At 44.5% G+C, this 25,612-nt stretch overlaps 1 protein-coding gene across 1 annotated transcript in view; it reads left to right on the top strand.

Annotated features, from left to right (window-relative positions):
- Positions 1 to 10,660: 10,660 nt before the first annotated feature.
- GPR39 (G protein-coupled receptor 39) overlaps positions 10,661 to 25,612 on the top strand; it is a 193,934-nt gene continuing 178,982 nt past the window's right edge. Inside the window, exon 1 of the mRNA XM_060622504.3 lies at positions 10,661 to 11,770. Coding sequence (XP_060478487.1) covers positions 10,915 to 11,770 — 856 coding nt within the window. The 5' untranslated portion in view covers positions 10,661 to 10,914. The remainder of the gene's footprint in view (positions 11,771 to 25,612) is intronic.

Raw genomic sequence — 25,612 nt, 5'->3', positions numbered from 1 at the left:
CACACACACACATGGGTACTTCTGGAAAATAAAAGCTGCCACACATGGTATATGTAAGGTTCAAAAGTTGGGTGAGGGAAGATTGGAACAGGTCTTGAATGTCATACTGGAGTGTTTGTTCTTTTCCTTTTTGGGGGGCAATTCACTTACTGGTTGCTGACTATCCTCCAGGGTTTCATCTGTGTAGGTTCATCATCCCCAGAAGGCCTATAAGACTGACAGGCAGAAGCAATTGCACCTCATGTATTTTTTTTAAACTTCCTAACTTGTCAAGGCTTTGCATTTGATTCCTCCTCAGTACATGAAACACAAGTGCCTGTCTGCTCAAGCAAGCAATGATGGCAAATCAGACCAGATGGGTTTCTTGCCTACCCTCAAGTGGCACAAACCCACATGTTCTAGCATGCTGGAGGTGGTGATATTGAGGTGGCCCACAATGGGATACACTGGTGACAGCACTGAGTATCAAACTGTCAGAGTACATCGAGATTGACTCTGGGCTTACTGCCCACCTGCTCAAAGAAGTGTCCAATTCTAGTGTCGATTCCTTCAGAACATGTAGCACCTAGTATTTATTCCATCTACCAGAGAATGCTGGATCTAGAGCAAAAGCAATTTTCATAGTCATGGATCCCAGTCCACTAGTTGCTTCCATTCAAAACTCTGGTGTCTCCTTCTAATGGGTCTCCATCCAGTCTGCTTGAAAAGTGAGAGACAAGGACATAATTCTCATAAAACATAATTTGTTTTTTTCTGAGACAGAGATGGGGAAGAGCTGCTATTTGAGTTTCAGATTAGTGTCCTCTGTTCTCCATTCACTTTGACTTTCCCTTTGCAACAGTGGGAAATTTGTTTATTGCTGTAAGGCAGCTGTTGAAAGGAATCATGACAGAGTTTGTTCTTCCTCATATTTGTCAAACGGCAGATGTTCCCCAGTGGAGAGAAGATGGTTGTAAGAACAGGGACAATATTATAAATAATAAAGTCTTTCCTTTTGTTCCCAACTCAAAATGGGTTGAGTTCAAAAGTTGGAAACTCAGAACAAACCACATCCCAAGAATAACAGTGCTGGACAGGCCCACAAATGCACATTTCATCCATAATGTAAGCTGAGGGAGGAAGGTAGACATTGACCAGCAGGCAGGTTAGTTCAGCCAAAATGCTTGAGGCAGCTATCTTATGCCAGCCCTTTTTTCCTTTCTGTACATTTGATTCCAACCATCACTTTCCTCATGAGGTGTGAGCGCTAAGGGCAGAGACGATGAGGGTCTGACAGCGGGGAGCACGGGGGTGGCCATTGTTAAGCATAGTCACTCGTAGGACAATGGCTGTCTGCATTTTTGAAAATGAGCAACTATGGCTTTGAGTAGCTGATGTCAGTTCAGGAAATTGGTGTGTTTTTCCTTTGGTTGGTTGGTTGGTTGTTTTTTAATGCACCAAAAGGTTTTACAGTGAAGCCTACACATAGAAGGAAGTCACCGGGACGGTACTGCCTGTCCTGAAGCCTGTCCAGTAGGCTGGCTAACTCCACCAGTACACACGGATGCCCCGGTGACTAAGGCCATGCTTGCAATCACTCTTAGAGTGGCCAGTTCATTTTGAACTTAGAAAAAGCATTGTAAGGCTACAAAAATTCATGTTGATGCGATCTGTTGCCACTCAATTGCCACCGCTCTGCAAACCACATGAAGCTCATATTTAGTGAAGATAAAGTTGGACAATGTAGAGTCCCTGTTGTTCTGTAAGTTCTGTGGGTTGTGTGATCTGTTTCAAAATAGGGAGTTCTGCCGGATGAAATATCTGGCTATTACAAAGATGCCCTATGTGTCATACATGTGTTCCAATTTTCAGAGACTAGGAATCTTATGTCTCTGGTGGGGACAGATGCCTCATTTAAGTATCTGTAGCATTTCCTGCCACCACCATTAAACTGGCAACTGCTGTCTTATGATAGCTAACAATTTACATGCTCGTGGCTTGACTTCCAGATAAACCCCTTTAGAGAAGTGACTGTCTTCCTGCCTAAAATTCTCCACAGTGCTTTCCAGAAAGGATATGCTGAACTTGTGATCTGTTGATTGAGTTCGAGTGGAATTCAGTAAGATGTACTTAGCACTCAAATAATTCTAGCTCACCTATAATGACACCTGGAGTATTTAGAATGTGCCTCAGGACGCTTGTGGACCCTAGGTACAATAATATGAGCAGCAGCCACTAATGGACCGTGGACACGGCATTAATGATAACTAACTCTCACCTACCACTTTCCCTGTGTCTAAGTGCTTTGTTCTAAGTGCTTTACCTATGTTTCACCATTTGGTCCTGCAAACAACACTTTCGGGTGGGTGCTGTTACTTATCCTTAAGTCGACAGATGAGGAACCTGAGACACAGAGGTAAGAAAAGTGCCAAGGTTATGCAACTAGGGAGTAGCAGATGCAAACCCAGGCAGCAGGCTGCAAGGTCTGCACTTTTATGCACTGCATTATACTGCTCCTTTGACAAGTGCCTATTATATATATGGGTTCATATTATATGCCAGACACTCTTTATGTAAACTCCATTAATCCTCACAACAAACCCAGGAGATAAGTTCTATTATTATTTGCATTTTACAGATGAGGAAACTAAGGCATAAAGAAGTTGCATGGAAGGGCCCAGATGTAAACCTAAGGGTTCTGGCTTCTGAGTCTATTGTTGTACTCACCATGCTATAGCATGCTCAGAGGAGTCCATGAGTGAATAGAATGTCAATCCCGAATCGATTTGTATAGGTTTACCTAGCAAGAGGTGGTGGATCATAGACTACTTTATTAAAAGACATCACTGAAATTTTCATCAAGGCTAAGAACCACCATATCCCTGAACAACCACTGGGCTGGGGACATGCAAGGTTTCTGCTTCAGTGGGCTGGAAAAATAGTGCCAGTCAAGAAAAGATAGTTTGATCTTTGTTTGGAGGATTTTAAAATAAAAAATACCAAGGCCTGGAGGTATTGGTTTCTTCGTAAGGGCTTGGATATGGGAGAAGCACAGGAAGCTGTGGCACCGCTGTTTCCCTGGGCTCTGGGCATGCCCTGTGAAGAGGACACGGCTAGGAGCAGCCCAGGAGGTAGGTGTCCTCTGGTCTGCACCAGCCAGCGGCAGCTGTGCAAAGACAAACAGGGAGAAACAGGGGTGACTACCCAGGCACTTGTCTCCCCCTGGACGGCCTGGGCCTGAATGGCCACTCTCTCCGACCTCCCAGGGATGAAAAGCCTAACAAGTAACAGGGAGACTCCCTTACAGGGGAGGAGCCCATTTTAATGAGCTCAAGATATCCATGTTAAAGGAAGAAAAAAGATATGTGCTGAACTAAAACCATAACTCATCAGCTTACCCAAACCAATGAGACAATTTTTCTATTCTTCATCACTTTTTCTAGATGGGAATAGAGAGGGAACCTGGTAAAAGGGGAGGGAGGGGCAGTAAAGTAAGTAGTCCTCAAATTGAGAGGCACTTTGAGGTCAGAAAATGGAGCAGGTGACTATGTATGGTTTACACAAAGTTTTTTTTTTCAATTTTTATGTTTATTTTTTGAGAGAGGAGAGAGGGAGAGTGAGCAAACTAGGGAGGGGCAGGGGGGGAGGGAGAGAAAATCCCAAGCAGGCTCCACATTGTCAGCACAGAGCCTTATGCAGGGCTCAAACTCACGAATTGTGAGATCATGACCTGAGCTGAAATCAAGGATTGGAAACTTAACCGACCGAGCCACCCAGGTGTCCCTACACAAAGTTTTATTTAGGGTAACTTACTGACAGGGGGATTGGGCGGGTGACCATCCAGGCACCTAGGAAGCTATTTTTCACAAGGTCTGGACCTTTGTGAAATTTATAGAGTGAAGGGATACACAGAAGGGCAGTGTAGTGAGATCAAAGGATTTGTGCACACCTCAAAGGGCTTGCATGCACCAAACTGGCAGCTACCCTTTAGTTAGATCTTGTGGTGCCATCTGTGCATCAGAAAGGGGAGATACTATGTTATCTTTAACAAATTTACAGAGGGCCAAAGCCAGACTCTGCATTCTGGCCTTGGTAGGCATTTCTAAGGTATGTATATTAATCTCCAACGAGCTGCAAACACATAGCCCCAAAGAAGGACATGAACAAGACGGAGGGCCAAAGATAGAGTCAGTATTGTCAGTACTGTCACAGAACGTAACACATAAAACATTTCTAAGAGAGAGAACATAATTTCTCAGAAATCCAGAGCCTCCTGGCAAGGGCTCACCTAAGTATCAATGTGGCACAACATTCTATAAGTTCCATGGGCAGGACCTTAACCCTCTGAATTTGTGAAGCTGGAAGCCTCCATGAAGACATACCATGTTTCACAGAACCTCCCTCAGCCTTGTTCCCGTGGTCCAGGAAGCTGGATCCTGTTTGCCTGTTGGCATTCCAGAGGTGAAGGAAGGAGAAAGTCTCCAGGTTACATGATAATGGCTCCTGAGGGTCCAACTTGTCATTGCTCCTATACTCATCTAGATATTGAATGCTGCAAGAAATGTGGACATTCAGGCTGTCGACCTGCAAGCTATGGATATAGACCAAGTCCTGTGTAGACTGGAGAGAAGGCACTTGATGGATTATTTGTACATGTACCAGACATGTACATAGAAATAATGACCCTCAACTTGCAGGACTATTTCAATCATTGAATAAGCATGGTGTCTGGTCATAGTAGGTGTTTAATCATGGAAGTTGTTACTGTTGTTATCATTTGAGAGTGTTCTGGCTGCAACACTTTCATACCATAGGATGAAAAACAAGGTTAACTGAACTTATCCAATTAGCTGTGTGGGTATTCTTACTTTTTAACAAAATTCATTTTGCAATATTATGAAATATAGCATTCACAGAGTATATAAGATATAAATAACTGCATAATAAAAATCATAAAGCAAAGCATGGTGCAATTACTATCATGTAATTCCTACCCAGGTTAAGAAATAGACATTGTCAGCACTCAGAAGTTCTCACCTGTGTTAGATAGGTCCTTTCCAGGTCATGCACCTCCCCACCTCACATGAGGTGACTTCTATCTATTCATGGAAATGACATTTTTGCTTAATTAATTAATTGCTTTATTATACATATCCCTATATAATATATACTATTCCCCCAATATTATTCTTTTGTCTATGTTTAAGTTATATAAGTGGACGTATTTATTCTTTTGTGTCTTGCTTCTTTTATGCATCATTATAGTTGTTAGATTCAAACACATTATTTTAGTAGCAGTGATGTATCTATTTTTGTGGCTATATAGAATATGAATATGTTTCATTTTACTATCTATTCTTCTACAGATAGATATTTAGGTGTTTTTTAGGTTGGGGTAATTACTGACAATGTTGCTATACACATTCTTGTATATGCATTTTGGTGACATGGGCTGTAGGGTACAGGCATTCCTGGGTCACAAGATATGTATGTATTTAACTTTAGTAGGCCTTGCCCAACTTTTTTCCTAAGTGGTTGCACCAACATACTCCCTCATCCACAATGTACAAATCACCATTACTTCACAGCTTCATGGACAGATGGTATTGGTCATCTCTGAATGTTAGTCAATCTGTTAGGTGTGCAGTTGTATTTAACTGTGGTTTTAGTTTGCATTTCCCCAACTACTAAGGAGGTTGGAGAGCTTTTCACTGTTTATTGTCCATCTGGATTCCTCTTTTGTGAAGTGCCTGTTTATCTCTCTGGCTCATTTTTTAAAATGGGTTGTCTGTCTTCTTTCTTAATGAATTTTATCCAAATGGATACTTTATTGTCTCAAATAGCATTTATTGACTGGTGTCCTGGAACTCACAAGAGTTGATTCTTAAAATTTCAGGAGTTTTGTGAGAAGATTTTTAACATGTGGATAGCTCGAAATAAGCCATACTGGGAGTATTTGCGCTCTGGATATTGACAGATGCTACTAATCAGGGCATTCCCTCACCTTCAGTCCATAGAGAGTCAGTCAACTGCTACACCAACAGAAAATACCATCTCTTCTGCACTGCCACAGTTTCATCTCTATCATAAATCCTGTCCGTATACATGTGGATTTATTTCCGTGCTATGTTTTTTGTATCATCCTTTCCTTTGTCTATCCCCATGTCAATACCATACTGCCTTATAAACTATAGGTTTATAATAAGTCTTGATATCTGGTAGAGCAAGTTCTCTTACCTGCTAAGAGTATCTTGCTCATTCTTGGCGATTAACATTTAAAATTTTGGAACCAGCTTACCTAGTTTTTAAAGACAAATCTGTCGAAATCTGTCATTTACCTATGGCTACAGGGTTACTTGCCTTGCAGGACTTTATTTTTATCAGAAAAGTTTATCAACCTTTTTCTTTACAGATTCTAGGATTTATGTCATAAGATTAAAATTCCAGTTTAGGTTTTAAAATTCTCTATTCTTTTTTTTTTAATTTTTTAATGTTTTATTCATTCTTGAGAGAGAGAGAGAGAGTGGGGGAGCGGCAGAGAGAGAGGGAGATACAGAATCCAAAGCAGGCTCCAGGCTCTGAGCTGTCAGCACAGAGCCTGATGTGTGGCTTGATCTCATGGATCATGAGATCATGACCTGAGCTGAAGTCAGATGCTCAACTGACTGAGCCACCCAGGTGCCCCTAAAATTCTCTGTTCTATCATTTAATGATTTCCTTATTGATTAAAATCCAAAAATTTTAATTTTTGATCCACCTGGAATTTATATTATAATAAAGTATGGATGTAGGCATCGAACTTTCTTTTTTTTCAAGATGGCTAACCTATGATTGCAGTAACAATGATTGAACAACATGTCTCTACCTACTGATATTAAATGCCACCATTATCATAAATAAAATTCCTGTAAGTATTTGTTCTTTTCTTGGAATGTCTCTTTTGTTTCATTAGCTGTTTATAATATCATTGTTCCATAGGAATATCATGTTAGCCACAAATGCAAGCCACATTTAATTTAAAATATCCTAGTAGCCTCATTAAAAAAAGTAAAAAAAAAGATGTGAAATTATTTTTAGTAATATATTTTATTTAATCTACTATAGCCATTGTATTATTTCAACATGAAATCAATATATAAAAGCAATTACATTTACATTCTTTTTTTTCATATAAAGTCTTCAACATGTGGTGTATATTTTATTCTTACAACACCTGTCAGGTGGGATTAGCCATATTTCAAGTGTATGGAGCCACGTGTGGCTAGTGGCTACCTTGTTAGACAGCTGACGTCAATATTTTTGTTCAGGCAGGTTTACTGTAGCCTTAGCTTTTTGGCTAATTTAGTCCTCCTCATAAGGTCTGGCCCTTCTAGGTTTGGTTCAATGAGACATCTTCACTCATTGGTTGGAACTTCAGCATCTTTTAGCTTGGTGTGACTTTGGGAATTGTTTGGCTTACTGATATGAGGCATTTTTGTGTTTATTATTCTTTACATATTTTGCAATTTTGGCTTGGGTTTTCTCTTTGACCAATTGTTTCATAGATTTTTTTAAATTTTGAGATGGTGGAGTTTTGGAATTTTATCTTTCAGTTTTCTGGTTCTGTTATTACTTTTTAGTTACATTGCATTATAAATAAAGTTATTTATACTATACTTTTTGAAAATTATTGAAGTGTTCTTTGTAGCCTAATAAAGTCACTGTGGTTATACCATTAACTTCTGTAAACAAGGTGTTACTCACTTTTTAGAGTATAAATTGTTGATTAATTTTGAGTAAATGTTAACAATTTGAGCATTCAAAATAAATTTAAATTTATAAAAATGCAATGTATGTGTATGCATAAGTGTGCATATGTGTGTGTGTGTGTGTTTATTTTGGATGCCAGTGTAAGATTTCATCTTAAAAATGAGATTTAGTGCAAAGAAGGGTGTGAAAGCCACTAGCCTAGATGACCTCAAAGGTCATCTAGAATGTGTGAAAAGTGAATATAAATTTCTGAAGACCTTAGGTGACCCCTGAGTGGAGATATCAAAGGGTAGTTAAAATATTCTTTGTCTCACTTTCCATTCCTGTTTGTTTTTCCCCTCTATACAATTTGCTAATTAAAAAAAAATCTAGATTACACAGACCCAGGCTGAGTATTACACCAGTCTGTTATCAACAAGTGAGAGCACATTAAACAGTTTTTAATTGGTCTTAGGAAAAGCAAAGGTGAAGTGAAAATTTAATTCCCCCAGCCCTTTGTTCAAAAGGCATTTTTCCATCTGCATTGTAAGGAACACATTTTAATTAGCTTGATTTTCACTGTTTGGCCATGCATTTGTGATCTTTGTTCACACTTTGGGAACGAACATTTTGATGAAAGAAATTAGACAATACTGGAAATCTTGTCTGAGCAGAACAAATTGAAATTATCAATTACGTTGCAGGATGACTGGCACGCTGCATCTGGGGAGAGAAGAAAAAAAATGCCTTTCCCTAAGATGCGCCTGTCCAGCCTGGCACAGTTTTGCCCTGCACAGAGACAGCACGTTTTAGAGTGGAAAATGCTTTAGTGCCAGGTAGTTTTGGGTTCAAATCCTGCCTCTGACCCTTTATAGTAGGTCACTTAATTCCCCTGATCCTCAATTTCTTCATCTGTGAAACAGGATAATAACATCCTCCTTGTAGCCTCACAGAATGGAAAGAAATGAATAGTGTGAAAATGCCTGGCATGCAATAGGGGCTCAGAGCATAACCAAGAGGAGCATTTCAAAGGAAGGGTCTGTGGCTGGGCTGAATACTTGTGGGGTTCCCAACTGTTTTCTATTGAGAAGAAAGAAGTGGGCAGGGCTGGGGATGTGGCACCTTATGCTGCTGGTGGTGGTGGTGGAGGCAAGGTTCTTCCTAGACCTCCTTTTCAGTTTCTCTGGGACAGCAAACAACCAGCGCCTTTTGCAAAGAAGTCCATTCAGGACTCTGATGTGTAGTTATGAAGCCCCAAGAGTCCATGCTTGCCCTGTGCATTTGTGGGGGCAGCTTTAAGGCCACGGAGGTCATTTAGCTAAGCACAGTGCACTAATAAGGAGATGAGTTAGCATTTTTTTTTTTTTTTTAACTCCCTGAGACAGGGTCAAAATCAAATATTCCCTGTGATCCTCACACTATGTGCCCAGGTTTGAGTTGAGAAAACACAATCCCTGTGTCTCTATGTGCATCATTCAGGAGTTCTTTGTATAGCACCCATTGTGCTCCCAGAATTCCCTCCCTGTTAGGAGTGCAGGCTCAGGGTTTGATAGATCCGGGCTAATTTTCAAGTTTCTCACTCACTCTTTTATCTTTTTGGGGAAGTATCTATGTGGCCACTGCAGTTTCTTCATCTTTAAAATCATCACACCGCAGGGTGGTTCCTGAGATTCTTCAAGGCTGTTTTTAGCATAGGGCCTCAGCTAGTCCCTTGGGATGGACACAGAAATGGGATCTATTTTCTTCCTTCCAGGCAGTGGTTCTCCACCTGGGAGGATTTTGTCCCCCTAAAGGACATTTGGTGACGTCTGGAGGCATTTTGGCTATCACTGTTGGGGGGGGCATGTAGGAGCTAAACACCCCACAGTTCACAGGACAGCCTTCTCCTCCTCCGCATCCATTACCTATGATTTACCTATGATTTTGGAATTAGGAGCTGAAATGGGTCCATTAGAGGTTTTCCTCTCTCTGAAGAGAGGGAAAATGTCCTGATCCTTAATGCCATTTTTACACTGTGTCCCTGTTTGGGGTGGCCTTGGTGTCTTGGTCGCAGGTCCCTCAAAAGGACGCGCCTCCCATGTGGGGCATCCTGGAGGAGTGTGACATTCTCACATACACCTGCTCCCAGTTAAAGACTTCGCGAGGGCCCCGCAGTGCGGAGGAGCACAACTGAGGGGCGGGGGTCGCGTTCCTCCGGTCCCTCCGCAGCAAGGGAGGCTCTGGAGAAAGGCAGGGCTTTTAGGGAGTTCCTGGTAGCTTCCTTGGGGCTCACTTCGTGAGGCAGCTGGGAACACCCCGAGCGTCGGAAAATAGGGCACCAAGGAGGCAACTGCTTGCTGGCTCCCCCAGGGCGGCAGGCTAGGGACGCGGGCACCTGGGTCCCGCCGCTCCCATGCTGGCGGTGGCAGAGCGTCTGAAGGGACATTAGGGCAGGGAGGGGAAGTTCGTCGTCGCCAGCCTCAGCCCTGGACTGCAAGTCTGGGAACGCACTCCAGCTTCCCCGCGGCCGCGCCTCTCCGGAATGCGCTTCGGGACAGGAGGCGACCGCTGCCCCGGCGGTGGCCGCGTGGGCGGCGGGGCCACTCGTTGCCCTGTGCTCCGGGGCCAAGATCTGATTTGGGGACCACGACTGCGTGCTGAGTCAAACCCCGCTGCCGGGCTGGGTCTGCAGCGGGGCCCCGGAGCACAGTGCGCGGAAGTTAATGATTAATCGCTGACCGCTCCTCCCCCCGCAGCTCTGGAGAGGGTGGTGCAGGGGGGTGGGTTGAGGCCCGCAATGGCAGGGAGCCCGGAGCCGGGGCGGGACTCCCTGGCGGGGTGCGCCGAGCGGGGGCAGCGAGGGGAAGGGCGGGCGCTGGGGGTGCCGCGGAACTCACTCCCCGCGGGGAGAGTAAGACCTCCTTCCTCCTCTCTCCCCGCCTGGCTCGTACACACACACACACACACACACACACACACACACACACACACACACACACATCCCCCAAACTCCACCCCCAGGCGCCTCCCGGGCCCCTGCTAGGTTGGGCTGCTCCAGGAAGTTTCCATGAAAGCTCCAGAAGTACTAAGTTACTCTTTCCAGGTGAGCGCGGAGGAGCAAGCGCTGGGCCGGCCCTGGTGAGTTGCAGCCCAGAGCTCTGGGCTCTGCTGGCAGGAAGAAGGCAAGTTGAGGAGGTCTTTGGACCGGGTGGCGTGGCTTTCACCCTCATGGCTTCGCACAGGGACCCCAGCAGTGACTGCTCCTATGTCATCGATCACACCCACGTCCCCGAGTTCGAGGTGGCCACCTGGATCAAAATCACCCTCATCCTGGTGTACCTGGCCATCTTCGTGGTGGGCATTCTGGGGAATAGTGTCACCATTCGGGTCACCCAGGTGCTGCAGAAGAAAGGTTACTTGCAGAAGGAGGTGACGGATCACATGGTGAGCCTGGCTTGCTCGGACATCTTGGTCTTCCTCGTTGGCATGCCCATGGAGTTCTACAGCATCATCTGGAACCCCCTGACCACGCCCAGCTATGCCGTGTCCTGTAAGATTCACACTTTCCTCTTCGAGGCCTGCAGCTATGCCACGCTGCTGCACGTGCTGACGCTCAGCTTTGAGCGCTACGTTGCCATCTGCCACCCCTTCAGGTACAAGGCCGTGTCGGGGCCCTTCCAGGTGAAGCTGCTGATTGGCTTCGTCTGGGTCACCTCCGCCCTGGTGGCGTTGCCTCTGCTTTTTGCCATGGGAGTCGAGTACCCCCTGGTGACCGTGCCCAATCACTGGGGTCTCTCCTGCAACGTCTCCCGCACGCGGCACCACGAGCAGCCGGAGACCTCCAACATGTCCATCTGTACCAACCTTTCCAACCGCTGGACTGTCTTCCAGTCCAGCATCTTCGGCGCCTTCGTCATCTACCTCTTGGTCCTGGTCTCTGTGGCGTTCATGTGCTGGAACATGATGCAGGTGCTTCTGAGGAGCAGCCAGGGCACGCTGGCCGGGAAGGGACGGCGGCCGCAGTTGAACAAGTCGGAGAGCGAGGAGAGCAAGACAGCCAGGAGGCAGACCATTATCTTCCTGAGTGAGTCCTGGGGGAGGGGGGGAGGGGATAACAAGGGAGCTGGCCTCCCCCTCCCCACCCCCCATTCCCTGTGCTCCTCTTAGCTGGTCGTCCTGCCTTGCCGGGGTACACCTCCGTTTGCTGGGGCTGAAGAGGCATTGCTCTGAACCTCTGCATGCTTCTTTCCTGTGTTTTGGGGACTTGGGTAACGGAGAAAAGAACCCTAGACCAGGAGCCGGAGTCTGCCTATGTTTCCGGACAGCAGCTCTGTGACTCTGGCAAGTCACAGAATACCTGTAGTAAAGTGGAGTTAAACATACTGAGAAGTGTGATGGTCATTAGGTAATGTGGGAGAGGTGAAAGTCCTCTGAGAAGGATCAAGGTCTGTGGAGATAAAAGGGGGCATTCTTATCTAGCTGTCTTTACCCTGGAGAACCTTCCTCAGGCAATTGGATTTTGTTCCCATTTTTCTCCTCCTTGGGAGAAGCAGGCTGCCAGAAACACACACTCTCCAGGCTGCAGTTACATTCCCCTGGAGAGATCTACCCAAGTCTTAAGAAACTGGAGCTTTCAGACACACGGTCCTCAGGGTACTTCTCAAGTTTCTGTTGTGTTGGCTCTATACCTTTATCAGAACAGAGAAACGTGGCAGGTATGGCCAGCCTGTTTGATCCAGAAAATCTGGTGTCACAGGTTCCTGGGACTTGATTGATCATCCCAAATACTCAATTCCACTGCAGAGAAAGCTGTTTGCTTTCCAAACTTTTGTTGTGGTGCAAATATTTAAAGCCAGGTCCTTCTGTGTGTCAGGAAAGAAGGAAGGAGCCCTTTCTAATGTGGCATCAGGAAAAGGAATAAATCATGGCACTGTTTGTTTTGGTGTGGGAAACCTGAGTAACAGGTTCAAGGGCCAGGGGGTTGACATGGAAGAAAATGTGAAGGCACTTGAGAAGGGATGGAAAGAACGTGGTCTTGTCCCAGCCCTGCCCCTGGCTTCTGCTGTGTCTGTACAGCAGACTTGACTTTTCTGTTCTGTATAAAATGAGAGGAAGAGCTTGCAATTTTTGGATGCCTACTCTGCATCAGGGGCTGTGCTAGGTGGTTTATATTTCCATTTCCTAGAGGAGGAATTTGAGTCTAGGAGAGAGAAGATCTAATTCAAATAAGCACAGCTCCTACATTGTGACCTTGCTTCCCAGGGCTGGGAAATGAGTGGTTCCCAGTGGCTTACACAGGCTCATGTTGAAGTGAAAATGAAACAAAAAAGGACTTTGAAAAGGAAGGTGCTACCTAGATTAGGCTGGTGGTGTTGCTGCCTCCTAGGGCCAGCCTCTGGAAGTTGGAGTAAGGAGTCTGTGGCAGGTGTTGACATCTGGGGACTTGGGAAGGACACCCAACCCAACTCAATCTCTCACCCACCTCCTGCTTCCCAGAGTATTCCAGGAAGGAATGGATATTAGATTGGCTTGAATATCCATTGAAAGGCTAGTTCTCTCTTCCCTGGTATACCCTTAGGCATATCTTAAACTTTTAGCAGTAATTTATACTATAGTGTGAATGAATCCCCCTCCCTTTTTTTTTCTGAGTAAAGTGCACTACCTCCCGGTCTAATTTAGGAATTAAGGCTTCATTTGACCAAGGAAAAATAATTTATTTATCTTTGTTCTCTGTTGGGCCAATCTCTGTATTTTTTTTTTTTTTGTTATCATTTCTCTGAATAGTGGGTAATTTTTATATTTATCCCAATGGGTATTGTTCCAAGTTGAAGTCAGTCTTCATTTTGTAGCATCAAATTGGAGTACCACAGACTTATACTTGGAGATGAATAGGACCTTGGGGATCCTCACCTCCAGTTAGCAATTGCCTGTGAGGAGTTTGTTCTCACTGCTGCTCTCATTCTTTCCTTCCACTTCTCTCCTTCTTTCTTAAAACAACTATGTATTCATCGCCCACTGCTTTCCCGGGCAGAAAGATTGTTGACTGGCAATCAGGTGCTCAATGTGCGATCATGTCTTGGGGGAATTTACTGTTTGTATTAGCTCATTTCCTTTGCAGTGGGTTTTCAAAGCAGTTCTTGCAAATGTCCCTCTCTCCCAATGAATTTCAAAGAGCTTTTAAAAATAGGAACCTCGCTAATTAACTCAAGTTAGGAAATAAATTAATGGAGTGAAGAGGAAGAAATCACGGCCTGCCTCCATCAGATTAATACAATGCAATTTACTTTGTGGGTGTCATAAAACTTAGGCTTTGGGGCATTTTTAACCCAGAACAACTGAATATATAAGTTGTTTACAAATCGCTGAATTTAGTATAGTGATTTAGCTGTCTTTTTAGCATTTCAGTTAACAGATGTATCAAATTAAAACAAATATTTGCTCATTTCAAACATATTTTGCATTTAATGTGAAATGTAAATGACGACATAGCACAAGATGTCTTTGGAGCTCTTGAGGCAATAAAAAAAACAATTAAAGATTTTCCCCCCTCATTGTTAAAAATGCTAACTTCTGCATAACGGAAGCGAAATTCATAAATCTACCCAGGATGAGGAAGTCTATGTAGAAAATATTAATTTTCCTTTCTGCCTCTTTTGCTATTGTGCCTCATTCTGGTTGAGGTTCTCAGCTGGGTGAATCATGAAAACAAATTGGGAAATCAGGGAAAGAAAGAGATGCAGGGCCGCCTCCTGGCTCTCAAGCAGTTAGCAGGAGAAAACAATAGTAATGTAAAAGTGAACATTCCGGGAAACGTGAGTGTCTCGTGCCTCTTGTTAGCCCAGTGAGAAATCAGTACCAGATAAATTTCCATTTGCAAGGTTATGGCTGATATGGCCATGGTAATACTTGGTGATGCCAGAACAGAGGTTGTTGGCCTGGAGAAGAGAAACTGCTGCGTTATTTATTCCTTGGATGTTAAGGATATGCAAAATAAACCTTCCTTTCAAAACATTTTCCCAGACCTTCCATTTTATCTTTCTGAACTCTCACTTGGAGTTATCCACACCACATGTGGCATCTGGGTCCACAGACACCCATGTTTGTGTCTGTGGCACATGAGGCTTGCTGTCCAAATGTCACCTGCTCAAAGTGGAACAACAGAGTAGTTTAAAAGAAGTATAGTTTTAATTAGTAACTTTCAAGAGCGTTAAGTGGTAGAGACTAGGTTATAGTTACCTCTGAGAGATCTGTAGGCAGTGATTGGCTTTCAACTGTGATCATGAAACCAAAAAGCTTTACAGAGAATCAGGAAATTACAAAATTCAGGAAACATCATACAAAATTCAGAACTCTGTAATGATTATACTTCTTTGCATTCTGATTTCTTCTCCTGAGTGACAGAAAGGGGAGTGAAATGTAGGGGCAGGAACTGCAATACCAACGTGGGTAGCTCATAGGAGACTATCTTGAATATGGACATCACCCAGTCAAGTGCATCTGGGCGGAAAAAAGATTAAGAGTTGCTGCTGTAGGGGCACCTGAGTGGCTCAGTTGGTTAAGCTTCCGACGGCAGCTCAGGTCATGATGTCCCGGTCCGTGAGTTCGAGCCCCACGTCAGGCTCTGTGCTGACAGCCCAGATCCTAGAGCCTGCTTCGGATTCTGTGTCTCCCTCTCTGTCCCTACCCTGCTCGTGCCTCTCTCTCTCTCTCTTTCAAAAGTAAATAAACATTAGAAAGAAAAAGCGTTGCTGCTGTAATGGAGTGCTCTAAAAAGAAGGTTGATGTGTATTTAGATATGTGTGGGTTGAGAGAAGGAGGTAAGAATCATGTCCTCTGGGTTTTAGACCCCAGATTTGGAGGTCAAGTCATGTCTCCTGTGTGTGTGCAAGTCAGAAAGTGGGGCAGGGGTGGGAGCTGAGATGGTGGCAGTGGGTCCTCTTCATCTGAGGACGGTGAGGACCTAAAAAGAACTGTTAAAATTAGCTCCTTTTTTTAAATTAAATATATATTTTATATATATATTTTATATATATTATATTATATATTTATATATATATCTATATATATTATATATAATATAATATTTATATATAATATATATAATATAATATTTATATATTATATATATTATATATATAAATAATTATATATTTTTAACGTTTTATTTATTTTTGACAGGGAGAGACAGAGCATGAACAGGGGAGGGTCAGAGAGAGGGAGACACAATCTGAAACAGGCTCCAGGCTCTGAGCTGTCAGCACAGAGCCCGACGCGGGGCTCAAACTCACGGACCGCGAGATCATGACCTGAGCCGAAGTCGGCCACTTAACCGACTGAGCCACCCAGGCACCCCAAAATTAGCTCCTTAAAACTGAGTCCAAAATTTCATGTGGAAACAGGTTTGATTGGGACTTCCATCGTGAAAAACAAAGGCGAAAATCACGAAAAGAAATTTGTCTCCTATTTTATAAAACATAGCTTGTAATTATATGTTAATTCTCAGAATAATTTGCCAGAATGTGGCTTTTTTGAGGGCCTGATTTTCCTGACAAAATTCTGTGATAGCCTTTGTGTTTGATTTTCTCAGCAAGATGGTAAAGAGGGCTTTCTCCCAAGGGCGTCTCCTAATTCTTTGCTACTTAAATCACCCTCACTGAAGCACCTCTCCTTGGCATCTTTCTTGTCAGTTTTCCATTCTGTCAGGACTAACTGGTCTATGTGGCCAGACCTTCCTTTGTCAATGACTCGCCATGTGATTCATGTGTTTCTTCAGCTCCTTTGTCACTGACTTCATGAAATTTTGCACCTCGTGTGCAGACCATACCCCAAAATATAATTGAAAAATCAACCCCTATACACTAATGTGTATCAACTGATTACATGGAAAATGTTTCTGAGGTGCAAAACGAATTTTATTTATTTATTTATTTATGAGAGACAGGGACAGAGCACAAGTCAGGGAGGAGCAGAGAGAGAAGGAGACACAGAATCTGAAGCAGGCTCCAGGCTCCGAGCTGTCAGCACAGAGCCCCACGCAGGGCTGGAACTCACAAACTATGAGATCATGACCTGAGCCGAAGTCAGATGCTTAACCGACTGAGCCACACAGGTGCCCCCCCAAACAAATTTTAACTACAGCTGACCCTTGAATAACACAGGCATGAACTGAGAGGGTCTATTTCTATGTGGATTTTTTTCAGTAATTACGGTATAGTACTGTAAGTGTATTTTCTCTTCCTTATGATTTTATTTGTTAGTTTAGAGAGAGGTGGGGGGAGGGGCAGGAGGGGAGAGAGAATCCCAAGCAGGCTCCATGATCAGCACAGAGCCCGACTCAGGGCTTGATCCCACAACCCTGGGATCATGACCTGAGCTGAAATCAAGAGTCAGATGCTCAACCAATTGAGACACCCAGGTGCCCTCCCCTCCATCTTATGATTTTCTTTTCTTTTAAAAAATTTTTTTAATGTTTATTTTTGAGAGAGAGAGAGAGAGAGAAGGACAGAGCATGAGCGGGGGAGGGGCAGAGAAAGAGGGAGACACAGAATCCGAAGCAGGCTCCAGGCTCTGAGCTGTCAGCTCAGAGTCTGATGTGGGACTGGAACTCATGAACTGTGAGATCATGACCTGAGCTGAAGTTGGACGCTTAACCAACTAAGCCACCCAGGTGCCCCATGATTTTCTTAATAGTGTTTTCTTTTCTCTAGCTTACTTTATTGTAAGAATATAGTATGTAATACATATAACATACAAGATATGTGTCAATCAACTGTTTGTTATTGGTAAGGCTTCTGGTCAAAAGTAGGCTATTAATTCAGTTTCTGGGCAGTCAAAAGTTAAATGCAGATTTCTGACTGGGTGGGGGTTGGTGCCCCTAACCTCTGTACTGTACAGGAGTCAACTGTAGTTGCTTTTTCTTGACTAGTTTAAAAACTGATCTTACAATCACGTTTATATCATTAATTTTCTTATCAAAGGCTATTTCTTTGCTGTGAAGCCCTGTGCCAGTGCAGTCTCGCAGGGAAATATCACGAAAATTAACTTAGTGACTTTTCAGATGTGAGATATTATTTTGGCTCCAATATTTGGATATTTCAGGAAAACGTTTTGCCTCAAGTATTCAGGTTACCCCCTCTATTCTAGAAGGGAATTTATTGGTGTAGATGTGACTGTAATAAATAGTATTTCATGTGTGTTTTTGTATTTGTGGTATCTGTCATAAATTGCAAGTGTCCTGTGATCATCCTGGCAGACAAATATAATAATGCTCCTTTATTTTTATAATCAGGCTGTCTCAAAGATTTCATTTCTCCGTTGGAGAGATGCATAGTTCCCATGGAAGGGGACATTGGAATCTCAGTCCTTATTCATTAGCGTGCCAGTTCATCCGTCTTAGTTGCACGCCTCATGGGGGCTGCCACAGTGTAATAAGGCAGGAGAAGCCTCAACTGAGCAAAGTGTTCAGCTTATTAATGCTAAAACCACTCAGAATAAAAACCATTTGTGAGTGGAGACAGCACAGAGGAAGAATATTGAATTAGGAATCAAGGATCCCCATTCTGCCCCAATAGACCAGGTCCCCCGATCACGTGGATGACACTGTCATCTCTCACTGCCTTTTCCTTCTGTCCACCTCCCCTGCCGTGCTGCAACCCTGGGCCAACCCAACGAACTCCCCACCCCTACTCCTTGGTTTCTTTGCCCTGGAGGAAAGAGTGCTCATCATTGCTGCTGAAAGTTCCTGCAAATAGACAAGTGTTCAACCTCACCTGGGCCCCCTGTTTGGTGAGCACCTTCCTTGGCAAGTGCCTTTGAGAGGCATGAGCTTCTGGAATGCCTCTCCTATCTTGTTTCCAGCACATGTGCTCTCTGGATGAGAGACATAGAATTGGTGCGTCATGGCTGGAAGAATATCTGCATCGACTCTCGCCCTTGTCTGAGCGGCTGTTATTCATTGCACAGCCACTGGGATCTCGCTGACACCGCCCTCCCCAAACCCATTAAATTCAGACCTCTGATCGGCTTCCCATGGCTCTTATGTCAAGGATCAGAATCCTTAACATGAAGCCCCTCATGGGCAGCCGCCTCTCCACCTTTACAGAGGACAGTTTTCCCCTTATATTTGTAGGTGTGGGTGTTGTGACAAAATACCACAGGCTGAGTGGCTTAAGCAGTAGATATTTATTTTGTCACAGCTCTGGAAGGTTAGAAATCTGAGATCAAGGTGCTGGTAGGGTTGCTTTCTGGTGAGACTTCTTTGGTTTGCAAATAGTCACCTTCTCACTGTGTCCTCACTTGGCTTTTCCTGTGTGCATGCAAAGAGAGAGAAAGAGAGAGTCCTCTGGTATCTCTTCTTATAAAGGCACCAGTTGTCTTGGATTAGGGGTCCACCCTTATGACCTCATTGAGCTTAATTACCTCCCTGAAGGCCTCATTTCCATATACAGTCACAGTGGGGGTTAGGGCTTCCACATATGTATTTTGGGGGGTACATGCTTCAGTCCATAACATCCCTTAATCGCTCCACCCCAGTGGGCTCTCTTCAGTTCCTCAGACAGATCATGGTCATGCTCTTTCCTACCACCTGGCCTCAAAGTTAATGTCTTCAGACCAGCCCCCAGGAAGCTTGGCCCATCCTCCCTGACTTGACTAACCCTTCAAATAAGACTCATAGTTGTAATGTTACTTTTATTTTTCTTCTTCACTTTCTTTTTTTCTAATTTTTCTTTTACAATTTGCTCTATGAGATTATTCGTTTGACGTCTGTCTGCCTTCTCATTTCTTGAGGGCATATGAGCTCTCATATTTTGCTCAACACTGCACCTCCATCCCAGCATAGTGCCCATTCCCCATCTCCCCCCGCCCCCCCGCACACAGCACATGTTCAATGGGTGTTGGTTGACTGAATACATAAATGAGCAAGCCTCGCCTTGGAATTGGGAAGCAGCGTCCTGTTTTCCCTTGGGCAGGTGCTCCTATAGAAGTGTATCACACTACACAATACATTTGGTCAGTCTGAAGTGAAAGATGCTCTCTTTGAAAGGAATACGATTCCTCCCAGGCTTCCAGAAAGTCAGGCCATCATGGAGGACACGTAAAATTTTCTCTCCCCTGAGCAAAGAAATAGTCTGTTAATCAGCCCCTGAGTATCAGCTTTCACCATATGTACCTGCCAGAAGTAACCATGAAATGAAAGTGATTAGGGTGATGTTTAACAGTCCTTGTTAAACCCTGTTTAACAAGATGTTAATGCAGTGAGACAGCTCTCAAAATTATCTCTTGGCAGGCCCTTTCGCCACCTGTTCAGAAGGGGGTTCTCAGGATAAAGGGGAAGAGGGTGCAGTGGGGGTAATATTTTAAAAATATTCAACCCATATGTTTTCTCTTTACTCTTAAATTGCATGCACTTGTAGCCATCCGCCCCCTGTCTGAGCCATGAGGCTTCTCCCCCAAGGGGGACAAAAAGCAGGAACTACCTGGTACAGAGGTATTGCTGATCAGCGTTCAGTCCGGAAGCCAGATTGCTTGACCTCTTTCACCCTTTGCAATGGGTGCAAAGGGGCTGCTGAAATATGTAGCTCTTCCTTTAATGTATCATCAGCTTGGCCTGGTGTGCTGATTAGCCACCACACAGCCACTGCCAGGGAAGACCTTAGCTAAGGGCTCGAAATTCCTCCTTGGAAACCATTGGAGGATATTAAGGAGTAAGGCAGTAGAGTAAAATCTGTGGTGCCGCTGGTGGGGTGACAGCATGTCTTGCACGGCACTTCGAGTCAACATGTAGGCCCAGACATGTTCCCAGATTGAAAAAGAGGAAACCCTTTCATTGGGCCACAGTACTGGTAGAGCCGCTGTCACCGGTGAGTCCTTCCTGCCGGTAGCCGGACCTCTGGCTCTTGGTGTTGGCCAGTCTTGCTGCTGTCGCAGACCTCCACAGCAAGAGACCCACTCTCCTTCCGCCCAGCTCCTCACATCGTCCTGGCACAGAGGCCCCTACTGCTCAGCATTGCTTTGGCTCCAGTTGGGAGGCAGCTCCAGGCTGCTGAGCAAGGCCACGGAAGCTCCAGCTATCTCTGTGGTGCGGTGGTCTGCCTGTTCTTCGCCAACAATCTCAAGTCCTTGCTTCTTCTGTGAAGCCTCCTGCACTGATCTTCCTACAAATGATGAGCCATGTTAGACATTTCTCAGAGGGGGGCATAGATGTGGTCTCCCGACTCTCCTTGGAGCTCCATGGGACCAGGGATGTTGCACACTCCTATTTTTTCAACCTTCCCTATGAGGCTGAGGCTGGGGACACAGTGGCTGTACATTGTTTTGTAGGTTTAGAGAATAAAATCCCCGGACACTGGCTGCTGCTCCGGAGAAGAGGGAAGCCACATAAACTGTGATACTCAGGGAGGCACTGTGACTTTATCTGCCTTTTCCCTCTCCTTCCCTGGGGTGGGCAGAAATCGCAGATGGCTCCAGAAGTTCCTAGACCTGGAGTACACATACTTGCCCCACTTAGTCGTTGAGGTGGCACCGTGAAGGGATTTTGCAGAAGAAAAGGAGGTCTCAGATTGGTTCACCTTAAAGTAGGGAGATTTTCCTTATGGGCTTAGTCAAGTCACGTGACCCTTTAAATCTGGGTCTAGAGGTCAGAGACAGGAAAAGTCAGAGATTTAAAGCAGAGGAAGGGTTTGATGAGCAAGAAATTCTCCACACTGGCTTTGGAGCTTGAGGGGACCCCTGGCAGGGAATGTAGGTGGCCCAGAGGAGCTGAGAGCCAGCATGGCAATGGGGACCTGAATGAGCTCAGGTGGATTTCCCCCAAGAGCCTCTAGAAAAGAACTAGCCTGGCCAGTAACTTGAGACCCTGAGCAGAGATCCCAGGCATGCCATGTCTGGAGTTCTGATCTACAGAACTCTGAGATAATAGATTTGTTTTAAGCCACTAAATTTGTGTTAATGTATTATGTAACAGTCAAAAAACAACAACACATTCCCTGAACTCTGATAGAGGGGCTCCAAGGTAAACATATGTCCTGCCTTAGTTATTTCTTTCTAGAAAGGCCCAGTCTCTAGAAACTTATGTTTGATAAGTCTCACCTTCCAAGAACTGCACCCTTGGCCCAAGCATTCATTGACTCACTTCCCATTGATTGACCCTCTGTGAAGCACTCCGTGAATGGAAGTTTACCAAGCTCCAGGGCACCATAGAATTTTCACTAGGCTTTTAGATTCTTATTTGGGGAATTGAGAATGTATATGTTTGAGTCCCACCAGCTAGATTTTTGGAATCTTGGATACTTTGGTTCTCAAAGAGGAAGACTGTAGTGGATTGATCTAATTACCATCCTTTGGATAGCTCTTTTTCCCCCTAGGCTGGCACTTAGTAGGTGTTGAATAAATGTTTGGTGAATCAATGAGTGTCTGGGCAGCTTTGCTGCTTCCTGGAGCCTTCCTCACTGGAGGAGAGAATGCCTACATACTTGGTCATTTAGCTCCAAATGGGTTTTGGGGGAGAAAGCCAACCCCATTGTTGAAGGCAAGTCTGAATAAGAGAGATGTCTCAGGCTGACAAACTTTACCATTTTCTGACATTAGAGTTACTGCCAATTGAAAAACTTGACAACATTTCCTGTTTGTATTTCCTGTGTTTAAGAGCCATTCTGGCAGCCAGAGGCTTTTTAGATACCTCATCACACTGCTTTACACATCTCAAGGGTGGCTGGGTACTTGGAGAGCAGTGGCATTACCAGAATCTGACAGATGGGGATCAGGAGGCAAGGGTACAGTGTCAGATTGCTATTGTACTTGTTAAATGTCTAACTGGCTATGAAACCCGAGGCATGCAGAAATGGGAGTCAGGCCCAGTTGGGAGCAATGAGGTTCATTGAACTTGTAGAGAAAAGCCATCTTCTTTTTCTAGTGAGGGGGGAAAAACATCCAAATTACCTTAGAAATAAAACACTATCCATGGGATGTTTGGGCAGAGCTGAAGTCATTTGGTCGTTGAGTTTATGTATTATTATTCTTTGGAGGACACGATAAACTCAGCAGAAACAAAGCTTTCTGGGAAATTTATGGGTTTACTTTTTATATGCTGCAATTCTGAAGGATTAAATATCATGTGGAAATGACAGCTGCGTATTTTGTTTATTTAAAGGATAGCTGATGGGTTGTCACTGTTTCTCAAGTTCAAGTTGTCTCTACAGGGGAGGCAAATGGGAGGCCTTGGTGATTGAAGGTTGTTTTCCAGAGGATAAAGGAAACGTACACAGAAGCAGGCTGTTTTCCTTCTTGGACTTGGGGTTTCCTCACTACTGAATCAATTGAAAGACCTACTTCCTCTGGGAAGCCTTCCTGGACTGACTTGCCCCTATCAGGTCTTTGAGTTTCATTTTGGTGGTTTATTCAAATATTTATGAAAGCCTAAGATGTGCATGATATCATTTGGACCACAGAGATCAAGGTACTGATTACCCCCTTCAAGGAACTTAGTATTTCTGTAGTTGGAGCATCAAGGTGTAGAGGTAGAGCCTTATAAAAGGAAGCCTAAAAATACCCTTGGTGAAGGGGCGTGGGTAGTGGCTATTTATCAAGTAAGCTGGTTCCGGAATTTTTAATAGGGTAATTAATTGGACTTCACTCACCCCAGAGATATTGTCTATGATTCTGATATTCACAGCATGGTGTATGGATTTGCAGCATCAACATCACCTGGGAAATTGTAGAATAAACTGAGTTTTGGGCCCACCCCATACCGATTGAATTTCAATCTGTATTATAAGCAGGACCCTGTGATTGCTCCACACATTGAAAGTATGAGAAGCCCTCGTCTATGACGCTTGAAGGGGATTCTTTAACTCAAAAGGAACAGAGAAGGATGAGCTGAGAATGGCTAACCTCACCATTTGTAATAACAACTATGAACATCTTGCAGTATAGTTGTGACTGGTAGGAATTTGCTGCAGGACACTTGGCTGCAAGAAACTTCACATTGTTTTTAAAAAGAAACTTAATGGGGTGCCTGGGTGGCTCAGTCGGTTAAGCATCAGACTTCGGCTCAGGTCATAATCTCACGGTTCATGGGTTCGAGCCTGCAGGGCTCTGTGCTGACAGCTCAGATCCTGGAGCCTGCTTCAGATTCTGTGTCTTCTTCTCTCTCTGCCCTTCCCCTGCTCACGCTCTCTGTCTGTCTGTCTGTCTCTCAACAATAAATAAACAAAAAATTAAAAAAAAAAAAAAAAAAAGGAAAGTTAAATCTGGCTCCTAGCCTCCATTGTAGAATAGTGAAAATTCAATCTCAGGAAAGTGTGGGGAAGGCTTCCCCTTCCTCATGGGCTATGAAGATTCAAGGATTCTGCTTCCAAGGCTGCACCAAGTACGGGGACTGGCCAGCCTGTATATCACATCACCATCATGAGGGTAGAACTATATGCACTTTTCAGAATTGCTCAAGGTCATCACCCATTGAGATTTGAGCTGGGATCTCACTCCAAAGTGCATGCTGTTTCCCTGAGCAGAAATATGGGCTCTTAAAAGAAGATGTATTCAAGCTGGGGGACTTTTTATGGGCAGTGAGGGATGGGAAGAAAGAAACCACAATGCCAAGTCTGAGGTACATTTGTCTTGCTTTTAGGCTAGCCAGCAGCTTTTGAATATCCTTCTTGTGTTTGGAGGATTTCCCTCTCTTTGAGTCCTGCTTCCCAAAGGTGGTGGTCAGAAACTTGCTTTCCCAGCATCCCTTGCAGCTAGGGTGCAGCACGTGGCCTGGGCCACATCGGTCAGCTGCACTGGCATGAGATGCTCCTTTGTAAGAGAGTGATGGGAAGGAGCAGCAACCATAAGGAGTCTCCTTGGGGACAGGGCCAGTGTGTGACAAAGTGATATTGAGAGCAAGGTTGCTTTTAGAGAGAGCAAAGACAAAAGAAATAAGGGTAGCATCCCAGTCCAGGGGTTGGCAGTGTCTCTGTGGACAGGTCTCCACTGGCATCTTGGTGGGATAGCCTGATATGATTGTTGGTTGCATACCCAATTCTCTGGCCCTCCCAGGGCTTATGTAAAACAACAACAACAACAACAACAACAACAAACAACAACCAACAACAACAACAAAAAACAATAATAACAACAATAACAACAAAAAACCCCAATGACTTCATTTCCAGTTTAAACTGGAATGAGCTTTGTTGTTTGCACTAAGAACTCTGCGTGTCCAGATTATAGGTAATAGAACAATTGGATTGCAGTGGGGGGCCCAAAGGGGAGCAGTGAATAGTGAATCTAGATTGGAAAGTAGGTGGGGTCAAATAGGAAGGAAGTTGATAGCTAGTGAAAAGGATTCACGCTACATAGTAGAAGCAGTGGGGAGCCACAGAAGGCTTTAGAGAAGAGGAGTGGCAGGAGGAACTACAAGAAGACTAATGCAGCCCTGGTGTGTGTTGCAGGCAGGGGAGGTGATGTGAGGGGTGTGGGTATGGAAGTGGTTCTTGTGCTGTGGGTTCTAATGATGGTGAATGGACAGGTTTGCCCCTGAAGCGTTATGAGGGGTGGTAGTTGTGAACCGTGCTTACACATTAGAATCACGTGTGGTGTTAAACCATGTCCCTCAAAACCTTTGGGGATGGGTCCCCGGGCATTTGTATTATATCAGCTCTGTAGGTGATTCCCGTGTGGGGCCAGGACTGAGAGCTGGGGATGAGGGGTTTGGAAAAGCAGGCTGGGCCTAGAGACCTCCACTTTGGTGGCTGCACTAAGGTTCTTTGGCTGCAAGCCACAAAACCTGATTCTGATTCTTCTTGAAGGAAAAAGGAGTTTTGTGGAAGTGTAAGGAGTAGTTCACAGAGCCAGAAGAAGGGGTAAAGAACCAGACTGTTCAGGGATCCAGGGGAAAGAAGTTCGTGGACAGCCTGCTCAGGCTCCACCATCACGGAGAGACTAG

Source organism: Panthera onca, chromosome C1, assembly GCF_046562875.1.
Source record: "Panthera onca isolate mPanOnc1 chromosome C1, mPanOnc1 haplotype 2, whole genome shotgun sequence".
NCBI lineage: Eukaryota > Metazoa > Chordata > Mammalia > Carnivora > Felidae > Panthera > Panthera onca.
Note: the sequence above shows the minus strand (reverse complement) of the source record. Positions and strands in the feature narration are given on the sequence as shown.